Source organism: Pristiophorus japonicus, chromosome 18 (genome assembly GCF_044704955.1).
Source record: "Pristiophorus japonicus isolate sPriJap1 chromosome 18, sPriJap1.hap1, whole genome shotgun sequence".
Classification (NCBI taxonomy): Eukaryota; Metazoa; Chordata; class Chondrichthyes; family Pristiophoridae; genus Pristiophorus; species Pristiophorus japonicus.
Window position 1 is genome coordinate 6,670,759 of NC_091994.1, and position 14,360 is coordinate 6,685,118.

Sequence of the window (14,360 nt, forward strand, 5' to 3'; positions counted from 1 at the left end):
AGGGGAGGAATGTGGGGACAGAAAGGGAGTTGGGGTTACAGATGGGGGGAACGGGAGGGGAGGATACATGTGAGGGGACAGGAGGGGAGTAGGGGTTAGGAGTGGGGGGAACGGGAGGGGAGTCGGGGTTACGGGTGGGGGTACAGGAGGGGAGTAGGGGTTACAGGTGGGGGGAACGGGAGGGGAGTAGGGGTTGCTTGTGGGGGGTACAGGAATGGAGTAGGGGTTGCTTGTGGGGGGTACAGGAGGGGAGTAGGGGTTACGGGTGGGGATACAGGAGGGGGGTAGAGGTTACAGGTGGGGGGAACGGGAGGGGAGTAGGGGTTATGGGTGGGGGTACAGGAGGGGAGTAGGGGTTACGGGTGGGGGTACAGGAGGGGAGTAGGGATTACAGGTGGGGGGAACGGGAGGGGAGTAGGGGTTACAGGTGGGGGGAACGGGAGGGGAGATGGGGTTACGGGTGGGGGTACAGGAGGGGAGTAGGGGTTACGGGTGGGGGGAACGGGAGGGGAGTAGGGGTTATGGATGGGGGTACAGGAGGGGAGTAGGGGTTACGGGTGGGGGTACAGGAGGGGAGTAGGGGTTACAGGTGGGGGGAACGGGAGGGGAGATGGGGTTACGGGTGGGGGTACAGGAGGGGAGTAGGGGTTACGGGTGGGGGGAACGGGAGGGAAGTAGGGGTTATGGATGGGGGTACAGGAGGGGAGTAGGGGTTACGGGTGGGGGGGAACGGGAGGGGAGTAGGGGTTATGGATGGGGGTACAGGAGGGGAGTAGTGGTTACAGGTGGGGGGGGAGGATCTCTTGGTTTCATGAATTCTGGGGTCACAGGCGATAGAAGAAAATGTTTTCTGCTTCTGAGCAGCCCTTGATCCTATGGTGCGACTTCCTCCTTCCTGTGAAGGGACAGCCCCTAAAACAGCACTTTTAATAAAAGGCCCCACGCAGCAAAAACAAGCCCGGCCACAACTCCTCCCTGCCAGAGCTGCCTGCAGCTTCCTGTCTCTCAGAATTGAGCTGCTTCCTGCACTGCTGTTGGGAGCTGCTCATGGGGCTGGACTCTCACTGCTCCCCCGCCGCCTGGTACTCCAGGGGATTGTGTGCCGTTGTGCAGCGACGCCCCAAGGGGCCGCGAGACTGTTGGCTTTCTGTGTGAGTGAGTGAGTGCAGGAGCGGCAGGCTGCCTGGGGCACTGATCCTTTGTCAGAGGGAGGGGAGAGCGAGAGAGCAAGAGAGAGAGAGAGAGTGTGGGAGAGCGAGAGCGAGAGCAAGGGAAAGAGTGTGTGGGAGAGCGAGAGCAAGGGAAAGAGTGTGTGGGAGAGCGAGAGAGCGAGACACACAAAGAGACGCATCAATCATGGTGCTATCAGCAAGCACTGGGAGCCCCGAGCACCGAGAAGATGGACGGACGGGGCTCTGAGTTTCAAAGCACAGAGAGAGATGCGCTGCATTCAACCCCTCGGATCAACATTTTATTTTAACCCTTGAAGTGCTGACTGGGACTTGTCTGTGTGCAGTCATGTCCGACCCAAGCTACTGGATGGGGCTCCCCAGCTACAAGAGCCATTTTGTGACGGGTGCTCTGCTTCAGCGCTCTAAAAGGTAAATGTTTCTGTGTATATTAACGGTGTTTGAGGCCCTGCCTGTCACCAGCTCTCTTCCACCACCCCCCCCCCCCCCCCCCAGCAAGGCACTTTGGTAAGTCCCAACTTCTCTCCAACCATTTCCGACAGCAACTGAATGTAGGCACAGGACTGGGCCATTCAGCCCTCGCCTGTTTCACACAGACTAAGTGCTGCTTTGTGAGTGAGTGTAAAACTGTGTTTAACATTTCAGTGCCGATGCTCCCAGGTGTGAAGTGATCCTCCACGAATGGTTACAGATTGAGTAGCGTACGTCGGGCTCATGTTTTTCAGTTATCAGGCGGAAATTCATGTCACAAAGACTGAATCACATCGAATGACACAACCCTGGTTAAAGTTCCACTTACAGTCCTCGCATTACCTCATTTCTATTTCCTTCAGTTATTTCTGTGTCACTGTCTCCTCGAGCACCACTGGTTATCCTGTCCTCTCCAACTCCTTAGCATCTTTCACTCTTTCATTTCCATCTTTCCTTCTGGCACCTCCATCTCTTTGCTCCTTTACCCCGCTCTCTCTGTCCTCTACTTCTGCCCCCCTCTTTTATCCCGGTATTCTACTTACATCACCGCCCCCCCCCCCCCCCCCAGCTTTCCCTATGGCGTGAAGCAGGCGGGCACTATGGACACTGACAGTAGGCCGCGGGACTGCGGTTAGTGAGGCGGGAACGCCACCCAATCCCACAGGAGAAAACCCACCCACAGGGACTCTGGTACGGATTCAGTGATGAGGGACAGCAGTTGAAAAATGTCTTAAGAGTGAGGACAGAGGTTAGCTCATTCTTTACATACAGTTGTTGGAATTTGGAATGTTTGTCATGGGAAATGGTTGAGGCAAGGGAAAGTGGGATAAATATTTGTTTGGGATTGATGCAGGGCTAAGGGAAGAGAGCGGGGCAGTGGGATTAATATGGGATTCTTACAGGGCTGTGGGGAGAGCGGGGCAGTGGGATTAATGTGGGACTGATACAGGGCTATTGAGCGAGCGGGGCAGTGGGATTAGTGTGGGATTGATACAGGGCTGGGGGGAAAGTGGGGCAGTGGGATTAGTGTTGGATTGATACAGGGCTCGCGGTAGAATGGAGCAGTGGGATTAGTTTGGGCTTGATACAGGACTGTGGGGAGAGAGTGGGATTAGTTTGTCTTTGACAGGGCTATGGGGAGAGAGTGGGGCAGTGGGATTAGTTTGGGATTGATACAGGGCTGTGGGGAGAGAGCGGGGCAGTGGGATTAGTTTGGGGATTGATACAGGGCTATGGGGAGAGAGCGGGGCAGTGGGATTAGTTTGGGATTGATACAGGGCTATGGGGAGAGAGCGGGGTAGTGGGATTAGTTTGGGGATTGATACAGGGCTATGGGGAGAGAGCGGGGCAGTGGGATTAGTTTGGGATTGATACAGGGCTATGGGGAGAGAGCGGGGTAGTGGGATTAGTTTGGCATTGATACAGGGCTATGGGGAGAGAGTGGGGCGGTGGGATTAGTTTGGGGATTGATACAGGGCTGTGGGGAGAGAGTGGGATTAGTTTGCCTTTGACAGGGCCATGTGGAGAGTGGGGCAGTGGGATTAGTTTGGGATTGATACAGGGCTATGGGGAGAGCGCAGGGCAGAAACTTAGCAACCACAGCCCTCTGGGTGAAGAAATTTCTCCTCATCTCAGTCCTAAATGGCCGACCCCTTATCCTGAGTCTGTGCCCTGGTTCTAGACTCTCCAGCCAGGGGGAAACATTCTCCATCTACCTTGTCAATTCCTTCAGACAGAATCTTGTATGTTTCAATGAAATCACCTCTCATTCTTCTAAACTCCAGAGCATATAGGCTCATTCTACATACTCTCTCATCATAAGACAGCCCTCTCATCCCAGGAATCAATCTCGTGAATTTATGTTGCCCCGCCTCCAAAGAAAGTGTATCCTTCCTTAGATTAGGATACCAAAACTGTGCACAGTTCTCCAGGTGTGGTCTCACCAAGGCCCTGTACAGTGAGAGCAAGCCTTCCTTACTCTTATAGTCCAACCCCCTTGCAATAAAGGACAACATGCCATTTGCTTTCCTTATTGCTTGCTGTACCTGCATGCTCGCTTTCAGTTTTTCTTGCCCAAATCTCTCTCAACACCAACATTTAAAACGTTCTCATTTCAGGGCGGCACAGTTTGTGCCTCAGTCGGTAAAATTGGGCAGCTGGGCCCTGAGTGTGGGGCGGAGTGGCAAGGCAGGTGTCCCACACCTTTCTCTGAGCACTAGGCTGGCTGAGCAAGCGACAATCCCGAGCTAAACAGCCGGCCTCAGAGCGACCGAAGAGAGGCCTGGGGGTGGGGAAAACCCCTGAGAAACCCCACCAAACATTCCCAATAAATACCTCACGCCAGACATAAATCGCAACAAACAAACAGTCGCATTGGCCCGAGGTCGACATTGCTTCCCTCACTGCGGCCGCTATAGCTTCCACAGGCGGTCCCACCAGGGCGCACGCTGCGAGCTGCTACGCATCGGGCGGCAGCCAAAAATCGAGCCGTTGTCGTACCCCGGCTCTCTTCCGGGCAGTAATGCTCTGCGGCCACAAACCTGGCAGTGAATGTCCCGGGGTGGAGGGGGGCACTGGAAGCTGCCGGCCTCCCGGAAGTGCTTACCGCCACCATTGCCACTCCTCCAGGGCGCTAACAGGGGCAGTTTCCTATTTTTCATCTACATGCTGCCCCTCGGCAATATCATCCGAAAAACTCAATGCCGGGTTCCACGTGTACGCTGATAACACCCAGCTTTAACCTCACCACCACCGCCACCGTCTCCCTCAACCCCTGCAAGGTCTCTTAATTTGTCACGCTGCATTTCCAACATCCAGTTCTGGATGAGCAGAAATTTCCTCCAACTAAATATTGGGAAGATTGAAGCCATTGTCTTTGGTCCCCGCCACAAACTCCGTTCCCCAGCCACCGACTCTGTCCCTCCCGCTGGCAACTGTCTGAGGCTGAACCTTGGTGTCATATTTGACCTGGAGATGAGCTTCCGGCCACATATCCATGCAGTCACCAAAACCGCCTACTTCTGCCTCCATAGCATCGCCTGTCTCTGCCCCTGCCTCAGCTCATCCGCTGCTGAAACTCTCATCCGTGCCTTTGTTACCTCTAGACACGACTATTCCAACGCTCCCCTGGCCGGCCTTCCATCTTCCACCCTCCGTAAACTTAAGCGCATCCAAAACTCGGCTGCCCATGTCCTAACTCGCACCAAGTCGCGCTCACCCATCACCCCTGTGCTCGCTGACCTACATTGGTTCCCGTTCCGGCGACGCCTTGATTTTAAAATTCTCATCCTTGTATTTAAATCCCTCCATGGCCCTCGCCCCTCCCTATTTCTGTAATCTCCTCCTGCCCTACAACCCTCCGAGAATTCTGCGCTCCAATTCTGGCCTCCTGCATATCCCCGATTTCTATCACTCCACCATTGGCGGCCGTACCTTCAGCTGCCTGGGCCCTGAGCTCTGGAATTCCCTCCCTAAACCTCTTCACTTTACCTCTCTCTCCTCCTTTAAGACGCTCCTTAAAACCTACCTCTGTGACCACCTGTCCTAATATGTGGCTTGGTGTCAATTTTTGGTTGATAAGCCTCCTGTGAAGCACCTGGGGAGATTTTACGACGTTAAAGGTGATGTATAAAGACAAGTGCCACCAGGTGAAGCTGTGCCCCTGACTCCCTTCATCCCAATTCCTGCTCTTTTCCTGCCTCGTCGTTCCCAATGTTGTCCCATTCCCTGGTACTGTTCTTGCCCCAATGGGATGTTTTTGTAGGAATAGTGCTGGTTACAGAGCGATATGATAGAAGTGTTTAAAATGATGAAAGGACAGGCGGGTAGATAGAAGTAGACTGTTTCCAGCAGTGGAGGGTCTCGAACGAGGGGGCTATAAATACAAGGTTAAATATAAGAAAGAACTTGCATTTATATAGCATCTTTCACATCCTCGGGACATCCCAAAGCGCTTTACAGCCAATGAAGTACTTTTGAAGTGTAGTCTCTGTTGTAATGTGGGGAACGCGGCAGCCAATTTGTGCACAGCAAGCTCCCACAAACAGCAATGAGAAAATGACCGGAACATGTTTTTTTTGGTACTGGTTGGGGGATAAGTATTGGCCCCAGGACACCGGGGAGAATTCCCCTGCTTTTCTTCCAATAATGGCTGGCTATGTGATCTGTTACATTCACCTAAGAGGGCAGACGGGGCCTCGGTTTAACATCTCATCTAGGACAGAGGGCAGGAGAAAGCAGGTCACACAGAGAGTTGTGAGGCTGTGGATTCACTGCCAGGGTTAATGGTTGAGACAGAAACTGTGTCAACATTCAGGCTTAGATTGGAGAGATGGATGGCGGAATGGAGAGAAAGCAGGAATGGGGTACTGAAGTTGCATGTTCAGCCATGAACTCATTGAATGGTGCTGCAGGCTCGAAGGGCCGAATGGCCTACTCCTGCACCTATTTTCTATGTTTCTATATGGGAACAGGGCGGGTAAATGTGAATGGAACTATATACTCATGCGGAGGACAACCACCGGGGCACACACTGGGTGGGCCGAATGGCCTCTCTCCGTGTTGTAACGCCCATGTACAGATTTGTACCGGGGCTTGGTGAGGTCACACCTTGAATATTGTGCACAGTTTTGGTCTCCGAATCTGAGGAAGGACATTCTTGCTTATTGAGGAAGTGCAGCAAAGGTTCACCAGACTGATTCCCGGGATGGCAGGAATGGCATATGAAGAAAGACTGGATCGACTAGGCTTATGTTCACTGGAATTTAGAAGAATGAGACGGGTTCTCATAGAAACATAAAATTCTGACGGGATTGGACAGGTTAGATGCAGGAAGAATGTTCCCGATGTTGGGAAAGTCTAGAACCAGGGGTCACAGTCTAAGGATAAGGGGTAAGCCATTTAGGACCAAGATGAGGAGAAACTTCTTCACTCAGAGAGTTGTGAACCTGTGGAATTCTCTACTGCAGAAAGTTGTTGAGGCCAGTTCGTTAGATATATTCAAAAGGGAGTTAGATATGGCCCTTATGGCTAAAGGGATCAAGGGGTATGGAGAGAAAGCAGGAATGGGGTACTGAAGTTGCATGATCAGCCATGATTATATTGAATGGTGGTGCAGGTTCGAAGGGCCGAATGGCCTGCTCCTGCACCTATTTTCTGTGTTTTCTGTGTATGTTCCTGCTCCAGACGGCTCCTGCTCCGGGTGTTGCTCCAATTTCCAGCTAACTCGGACTGAATGTTATTTTCTTGATTTCTCAGTTGTCGCAGCAACAGGAAGAGCCTGGTGGTCAGCTCCCCATCACCCAGTCTCTCTCGGCCTCTCTCGCCACTCTCTGTACCAACAGGTAAAAGAAACGTTCAGAAACATTTCAAATCATTTCTTTGTTTCTTCTCGGGAACTTGCAGCGCGTCGAGGTTTGAGATGAAAATGTCACATTCTGAAATCTTTATAAAGCGTTCCCCACTCGGTGTGACCAGTATTGCGGCAACAACCAGCATACAGGCTCACTGTAAAGGTCACGGAGAAATCAATAGATTGTTGGATATTAAGGGAATCGAGGGGTATATACGGATAGTGTGGGAAGGTGGAGTTGAGGTAGAAGATCAGCCCATGATCTTGCTGAATGACGGAGCAGGCTCGAGGGGCCGAGTGGCCTACTCCTGCTAGTTCTTATATTCTTTACTCTGTATCTAACCCCGTGCTGTACCTGCTCTGGGAGTGTTTGATGGGACAGTGTAGAGGGAGCTTTACTCTGTATCTAACCCCGTGCTGTACCTGCCCTGGGAGTGTTTGATGGGACAGTTTAAAGGAAGCTTTACTCTGTATCTAACCCCGTGCTGTACCTGTCCTGGGAGTGTTTGATGGGACAGTGTAGAGGGAGCTTTACTCTGTATCTAACCCCGTGTTGTACCTGCCCTGGGAGTGTTTGATGGGACAGTGTAGCGGGAGCTTTACTCTGTATCTAACCCCCTGTACCTGCCCTGGGAGTGTTTGATGGGACGGTGTAGAGGGAGCTTTACTCTGTATCTAACCCGTGCTGTACCTGCCCTGGGAGTGTTTGATAGGACAGTGTAGAGGGAGCTTTACTCTGTATATAACCCCGTGCTGTACCTGCCCTGGGAGTGTTTGATGGGACAGTGTAAAGGGAGCTTTACTCTGTATCTAACCCCCTGTACCTGCCCTGGAAGTGTTTGATGGGACAGTGTAAAGGGAGCTCATTCTTTTTTTTTCCAAGAGGAAGTGCTGATATTTACTTTCGATGTCACTTTTTAATTAAAAGTTCCTCAACAATTTATTTGTGATCTTGTTTAGCTGGAAGCCCATTGGACAGTCCGAGGAATTTCTCCACCAGCGCCGCTCTCAACTTTCCATTTGCTCGCAGGTAATGTGTTCCTGGCGCGAGGAATTCCTCCGTATATTTGAGATATTGGCAAGCATCTCGTGATCCAGCAGGAAGAATATTGGGGACAGGGAAAACAGAAATTCCCATCCTCCGACCCCACTCCGCCCGGCCCTCCGACCCCACTCCGCCCGGCCCTCCGACCCCACTCCATCCCGCATTCCCAGAGTCCAGACTGCTCCCATTACAGTCCGACTCCAGTGCCCCAACTCCAACCCCAGCTGATTAGTGAATTGGACACAGGCTGAGGGAAAGTCCCTCGGTTTGTGAGCTGAGCAGTGGCCAGAGTTGAGGTTTCCTGAAGTCAGTCCATTGGTTCCAGACTCTTTCCCTTTTGTTCTTGGCTCCCATTGCTTGATTCTGGCAGAACTCGCTGCCCAAAACCTTAGCCTGGCTTCTTTCTTCAGATGCAGACAGGCCTTTCCTGCATTTAAATCCTTTCACTGACTAAACAAATCACTGGGGTCTGTCCCTGCCACAGCCCCCAACCCCAGGTCTCGGGACCCGACCTCCGGCACCGACCCCTGACCTCGACCCCCGACCCCCAACCCCCGATCCAACCCCAGCCCCCTGTTTGAATTTATCTGAATCATCAATGTACATCCTGCACCATGTAGGAAGGCCGGACGCGTCGCGAAGCATTGATGACCATGTGCAGGAAGTGTCACCAGTTACAGCAACTTGAGCTCTGCGTTTCGGGTAAAAGGATGGGATCCAGGCAAAGTAGCAAGTTGGATCCAAAATTGGCTGAGGCAGGAAGCAAAAGGTAATGGTTGATGGCTGTTTTTGCGACTGGAAGGCTGTTCCAGTGGGGTTTTGCAGGGCTCAGTACTGGGTCCCTTGCTATTTGTGGTTTTTAATCAATGACTTGGACTAGAATGTTGTGGGTGTGATTAAAAAGTTTGCAGATGACACTAAAACAGGCTGTGTGGTTGATAATGAAGAAGAAAGCTGCAGATGTAGGAAGATATCAATGGACTGGTCAGGTGGGCAGAACAGTGGCAAATGGAATTCAATCCGGAGAAGTGTAATGGCCTCCTTCCGTGCAGTAAATCCCTATGATTAGTGATGTTCTTTAATCTACTGGATCCAGTTTACCGGGGCTGGGATTGGATAGGCAGGGATTAGCTGCGTTTGAGAGAGGATCTGTTCCTGCTCAGCAATAATGGTGACCTTGTTGAGTTGACATTTTTTGTTCAAATTCCCTATTCACAGGGTGGATGGCCGTCGCTGGTCCTTGGCCTCACTTCCATCATCCGGATATGGAACCAACACCCCGAGCTCCACCCTTTCAGTGAGTCACTCGTTCGGGAACATTGGACTGTTTTGCAATCTTCTCCGGGCAGCTTCTCATCCGGGTGCGGGGGGGGGGGGGAGGGTGCAGAGGGTGGGGGGGTGGGGGAGAGGGAGGGTTCAGGAGGTAGGGAAGGGGAGAGTGCAGAGGGTGTGGGGGGGGGGGGAAGAGGGAGGATGCAGGAGGAGGGGGAGGAAAGGGGCAGAGGGAGGGGGAGGAGAGGGGCAGGTTGGGGGTGGTGTGGAGGGTGGGGGAGAGGAGTGTGGGGAGAGCACGGGGGAAGGACGGGTGCAGGGCGTGGGGGAGGGGAAGGAGAGGGGCAGGTTGGGGGGGGGTGGGGAGAGGTGAGTGTGGGGAGAGTTGGGGGAGGGGAGTGTGGGGAGAGTTGGGGGAGGGGAGTGTGGGGAGAGTTGGGGGAGGGGAGTGTGGGGAGAGGTGGGGGAGGGGAGTGTGGGGAGAGGTGGGGGAGGGGAGTGTGGGGAGAGGAGCGTGGGGAGAGGTGGGGGAGGGGAGTGTGGGGAGAGTTGGGGGAGGGGAGTGTGGGGAGAGGTGGGGGAGGGGAGTGTGGGGAGAGGTGGGGGAGGGGAGTGTGGGGAGAGGTGGGGGAGGGGAGTGTGGGGAGAGGTGTGGGAGGGGTGTGTGGGGAGAGGTGGGGGAGGTGTGTGTGGGGAGAACGCAGGGGAGAGGTGGGGGAGGGATGTGTGAGGAGAGCGCGGGAGAGGGCGCAGGGCAAGGGGGTGCCGCGGGGGAGGGCAGTGCGGGGAGGGCGCGGTGGGGGAGAGAGCGCGGGGCGAGGGGAATGTGTGGGGGAGGAGGTGGAGGTGAGGAGAGCGCGGGAAAGTTGGTGTTCCGGGTGGTGGGGGAGGGGCGTGTGGGGTGGGGGGTGGGGGGGTGGTGGGGGAGGGGCGTGTGGGGTGGGGGGGTGGTGGGGGAGGGGCGTGTGGGGTGGGGGGTGGGGGGGTGGTGGGGGAGTGTGGAAGGGGAGTGTGGAGAGAGCGCCTGGAGAGGTGGGGGAGAGGTGTGTGGGTGGAGATAGGGAGAGCGCGGGGAAAGGCGGCGTTCTGGGTGGTGGGGGAGTCGAGACCCTCCCCCCCCCCCACCCCCCTCCGAGTATGTCCATGTCCTACCTTCCTGCTTCTGTCTCGGTTAGTAATCTCTGTTCTCTGCGTCTATCGGTCTTCGCTCGGAGTCTTTTCAGTTTCATCATTTCTCCTCCTCTTGTGGTGGTTTTTTTCCAGTCCTCCTCCTCCTCCCAGGAACGTTTGCATCAGCTGCCATTCCAGCCCACACCGGACGAGCTGCGCTTCCTGTCCAAACACTTCTGCAGCACGGACAGTGTTGCTGACGAGGAGGGGCGGCACTCGCCCAGCATCAGGCCTCGATCCAGGAGTCTCAGGTACGATGCCCAGCAGGAGCAGCCAGCCTGCGCCCACAGGGGAGGGCGGGAGGGAGGGAGCCGTGGCTGTATCTGCACCAGACGTTCTCTCGCTGACACTGAATGTGGCCAGTAATCCCAGCACCGCCCGATCGGGAGGATGGGGCACCCTCACGCACCTGTTGCAATCGGATGCACAGCCTTTGGGCAATAATGAGCCTCGGACAAACAGACCAGCAGTTCTAAACCCCGCAGACACTTCTCAGAGAGTTGAACACACAACAGGTAGAGAGCCCCACTATCTATTTATTCCATTGTTTATTCAGGAGACAGGTTTCATCATCGTCATAGGCAGTCCCTCAGCATCGAGGAAGACTTGCTTCCACTCTAAAAATGAGTTCTCAGGTGACTGAAGAGTCCAATATGAGAAACACAGTCCCTGTCACAGGTGGGACAGATAGTCGTTGAGGGAAGGGGTGGGTGGGACTGGTTTATCGCACGCTCTTTCCGCTGCCTGCGCTTGATTTCTGCACGCTCTCGGCGACGAGACAGGTTTCATAGAGTTGCTCCATAACTAGAATGCATTTGGTTAACAGTCCGGCAGATAGAGCAATGGACACCATCAATGAAAGCAACATCAGTCTTAAATCCCTCGGAGTTCTGTGGACCTGGTAACCGGGGCACTTATGCCTGCTTTTCTCCGCTCATGTGTCGGTAACTGGTCACGCTCTGTCTGCTCGACCATTGTCTGGTGCAGCACGAAATCAGATATCACTGAGCAACCCCAAACCACTGTACACACCGTCTGCCCCAGGGAAACCTTCCGACTACCACACTAGCTGTGGGCCTGTTACTGAGCCCTAAACCTTAACTCCAGTTGTTGCAAACCAGGTGATTCCGGCAACCTGCCATCCCAGAGCTGTGTCTGGGACTGATAGCCACTTTCACCCAACCGGTCACAAACCATAGGCAAAAGCTCAAAGTGCCAGATATACAGTGCCGTAAGAATATCTCCAAAATCAATAATATCTGTTATTTCTATTTCCTCACAGTCCTGGGAGATCATCCATCTCCTTCGATAATGAGATTGTGATGATGAATCATGTTTACAAAGAGCGGTTTCCTAAGGTAAGACATCAATGCGATGAAACTCAAGATTACTGCCTGTAACCCAATCACAATCCACTCTGCGCCCCTCATCACAATGCGCCCTGCGTCCCCCGTCGCAATCCATTACACCGTATAAAGTGTCAGCCTTGGCACACTTGCCTTTTCGTCAGAAGGTCGTGGGTTCAAGCCCCACTCCAGAGACTTGAGCACAAAATCCAGGTCGACCCTCCAATGCAGTACTGAGCCGCCACACTGTCGGAGGGGCGGTACTGAGGGAGCGCCGCACTATCGGAGGGGCAGTACTGAGGGAGCGCCGCACTATCGGAGGGGCAGTACTGAGGGAGTGCCGCACTGTCGGAGGGGCGATACTGAGGGAGCGCCGCACTGTCGGAGGGGCGGTACTGAGGGAGTGCCACACTGTCGGAGGGGCAGTACTGAGGGAGTGCCACACTGTCGGAGGGGCGATACTGAGGGAGCGCCGCACTGTCGGAGGGGCAGTACTGAGGGAGTGCTACACTGTCGGAGGGGCAGTACTGAGGGAGTGCCGCACTGTCGGAGGAGCGTTTTATCAATGAAATGTTAAATGTCTGTCCCCTCAGGTGGATGTAAAAGATCCCGTGGCACTATTTTGAAGAAGAGCAGGGGAGTTATTCCCGGTGTCCAGGCCAATATTTATCCCTGTCCCTATTCCCACTGTCGTATTGGATTTCATGTTGTCCCGTCGAATCTCTGCTTGGATGTGTGTTTTGTGTAACATTTTACACCCTCGCTGTACTCGCTCTATTAACCTGCTGGTTTTTCTCTGCGATAGGCCACAGCTCAGATGGAGGAACGACTTCAGGATATTGTCATCAGTTTCTCGCCTGACAGTATTTTGCCGCTCGCGGATGGAGTGCTCGGCTTCATTCACCATCAGATCATCGAACTGGCGCGGGACTGTCTGGAGAAGTCACATGAAGCTCTCATCACCTCCCGCTACTTCCTCGAGTTACAGGAAAATCTGGAGAAGATGCTGCAGGATGTAAGTCTCCAACCCACCCCTGCCCAACCCAACCCAGGGGGCAGTGAGGTGGGGGGGCAGTGAGGGTGGTTAGTGAGCGAGAGGGGCAGTAAGTGGGGGTGCAGTGAGGGTGGGGGGGCAGTGAGTGGGGGTCAGTGGGGGAGCGGGGGGCACAATGGGGGCAGTGAGTTGGGGGTCAGTGGGGGTGGAGCAGTAAGTGGTGGGGGGGGGGGAATAGTGGGTCGGTTCTAGACCCCGCCCCCTCCCACGGCCCTATTGCTTCCGTGTGACGGACTTTCTCTGATGTTTCTCTCCAGGCCTTCGAGCGTTCGGACAGTGACGAGGTGACGTTTATTACGCAGCTTGTGAGGAAGTTGCTGATGGTCATCGCTCGGCCGGCTCGTCTCCTCGAATGTTTGGTGAGTTTCGCATTGTCCTCCCGTCAGCTCACAGGTCGTCATCATCGGCATGGGTGCAAAATGGGCCGCCCTGTACAGTTAGTGAGTGACCCTTACCCTGAATAAACAGTGACTCTGTACAATTAGTGAGTGACCCTTACCCTGAATAAACAGTGACCCTGTACAGTTAGTGAGTGACCCTTACCCTGAATAAACAGTGACTCTGTACAATTAGTGAGTGACCCTTACCCTGAATAAACAGTGACTCTGTACAGTTAGTGAGTGACCCTTACCCTGAATAAACAGTGACTCTGTACAGTTAGTGAGTGACCCTTACCCTGAATAAACAGTGACTCTGTACAGTTAGTGAGTGACCCTTACCCTGAATAAACAGTGACTCTGTACAGTTAGTGAGTGACCCTTACCCTGAATAAACAGTGACTCTGTACAGTTAGTGAGTGACCCTTACCCTGAATAAACAATGACTCTGTACAGTTAGTGAGTGACCCTTACCCTGAATAAACAGTGACTCTGTACAGTTAGTGAGTGACCCTTATCCTGAATAAACAGTGACTCTGTACAGTTAGTGAGTGACCCTTATCCTGAATAAACAGTGACTCTGTACAGTTACAGTGAGTGACTCTTACCCTGAATAAACACTGACTCTGTACAGTTAGTGAGTGACCCTTACCCTGAATAAACAGTGACTCTGTACAGTTACAGTGAGTGACCCTTACCCTGAATAAACAGTGACTCTGTACAGTTACAGTGAGTGACCCTTACCCTGAATAAACAGTGACTCTGTACAGTTAGTGAGTGACCCTTACCCTGAATAAACAGTGACTCTGTACAGTTAGTGAGTGACCCTTACCCTGAATAAACAGTGACTCTGTACAGTTAGTGAGTGACCCTTACCCTGAATAAACAGTGACTCTGTACAGTTAGTGAGTGACCTTACCCTGAATAAACAGTGACTCTGTACAGTTACAGTGAGTGACCCTTACCCTGAATAAACAGTGACTCTGTACAGTTAGTGAGTGACCCTTACCCTGAATAAACAGTGACTCTGTACAGTTAGTGAGTGACCCTTACCCTGAATAAACAGTGACCCTGTACAGTTAGTG

The 14,360-nt window shown here is 53.4% G+C and overlaps 1 protein-coding gene across 1 annotated transcript in view; it reads left to right on the forward strand.

The window, feature by feature from the left end:
* Positions 1 to 14,360, forward strand: part of LOC139229380 (microtubule-associated serine/threonine-protein kinase 3-like) — an 80,939-nt gene that overhangs the window by 21,507 nt on the left and 45,072 nt on the right. Inside the window, exons 2-9 of the mRNA XM_070861079.1 lie at positions 6,918 to 7,003; positions 7,972 to 8,041; positions 8,677 to 8,825; positions 9,275 to 9,353; positions 10,592 to 10,749; positions 11,781 to 11,856; positions 12,650 to 12,859; positions 13,156 to 13,257. Of these exons, the coding sequence (XP_070717180.1) occupies positions 6,918 to 7,003; positions 7,972 to 8,041; positions 8,677 to 8,825; positions 9,275 to 9,353; positions 10,592 to 10,749; positions 11,781 to 11,856; positions 12,650 to 12,859; positions 13,156 to 13,257 (930 nt within the window). The remainder of the gene's footprint in view (positions 1 to 6,917; positions 7,004 to 7,971; positions 8,042 to 8,676; positions 8,826 to 9,274; positions 9,354 to 10,591; positions 10,750 to 11,780; positions 11,857 to 12,649; positions 12,860 to 13,155; positions 13,258 to 14,360) is intronic.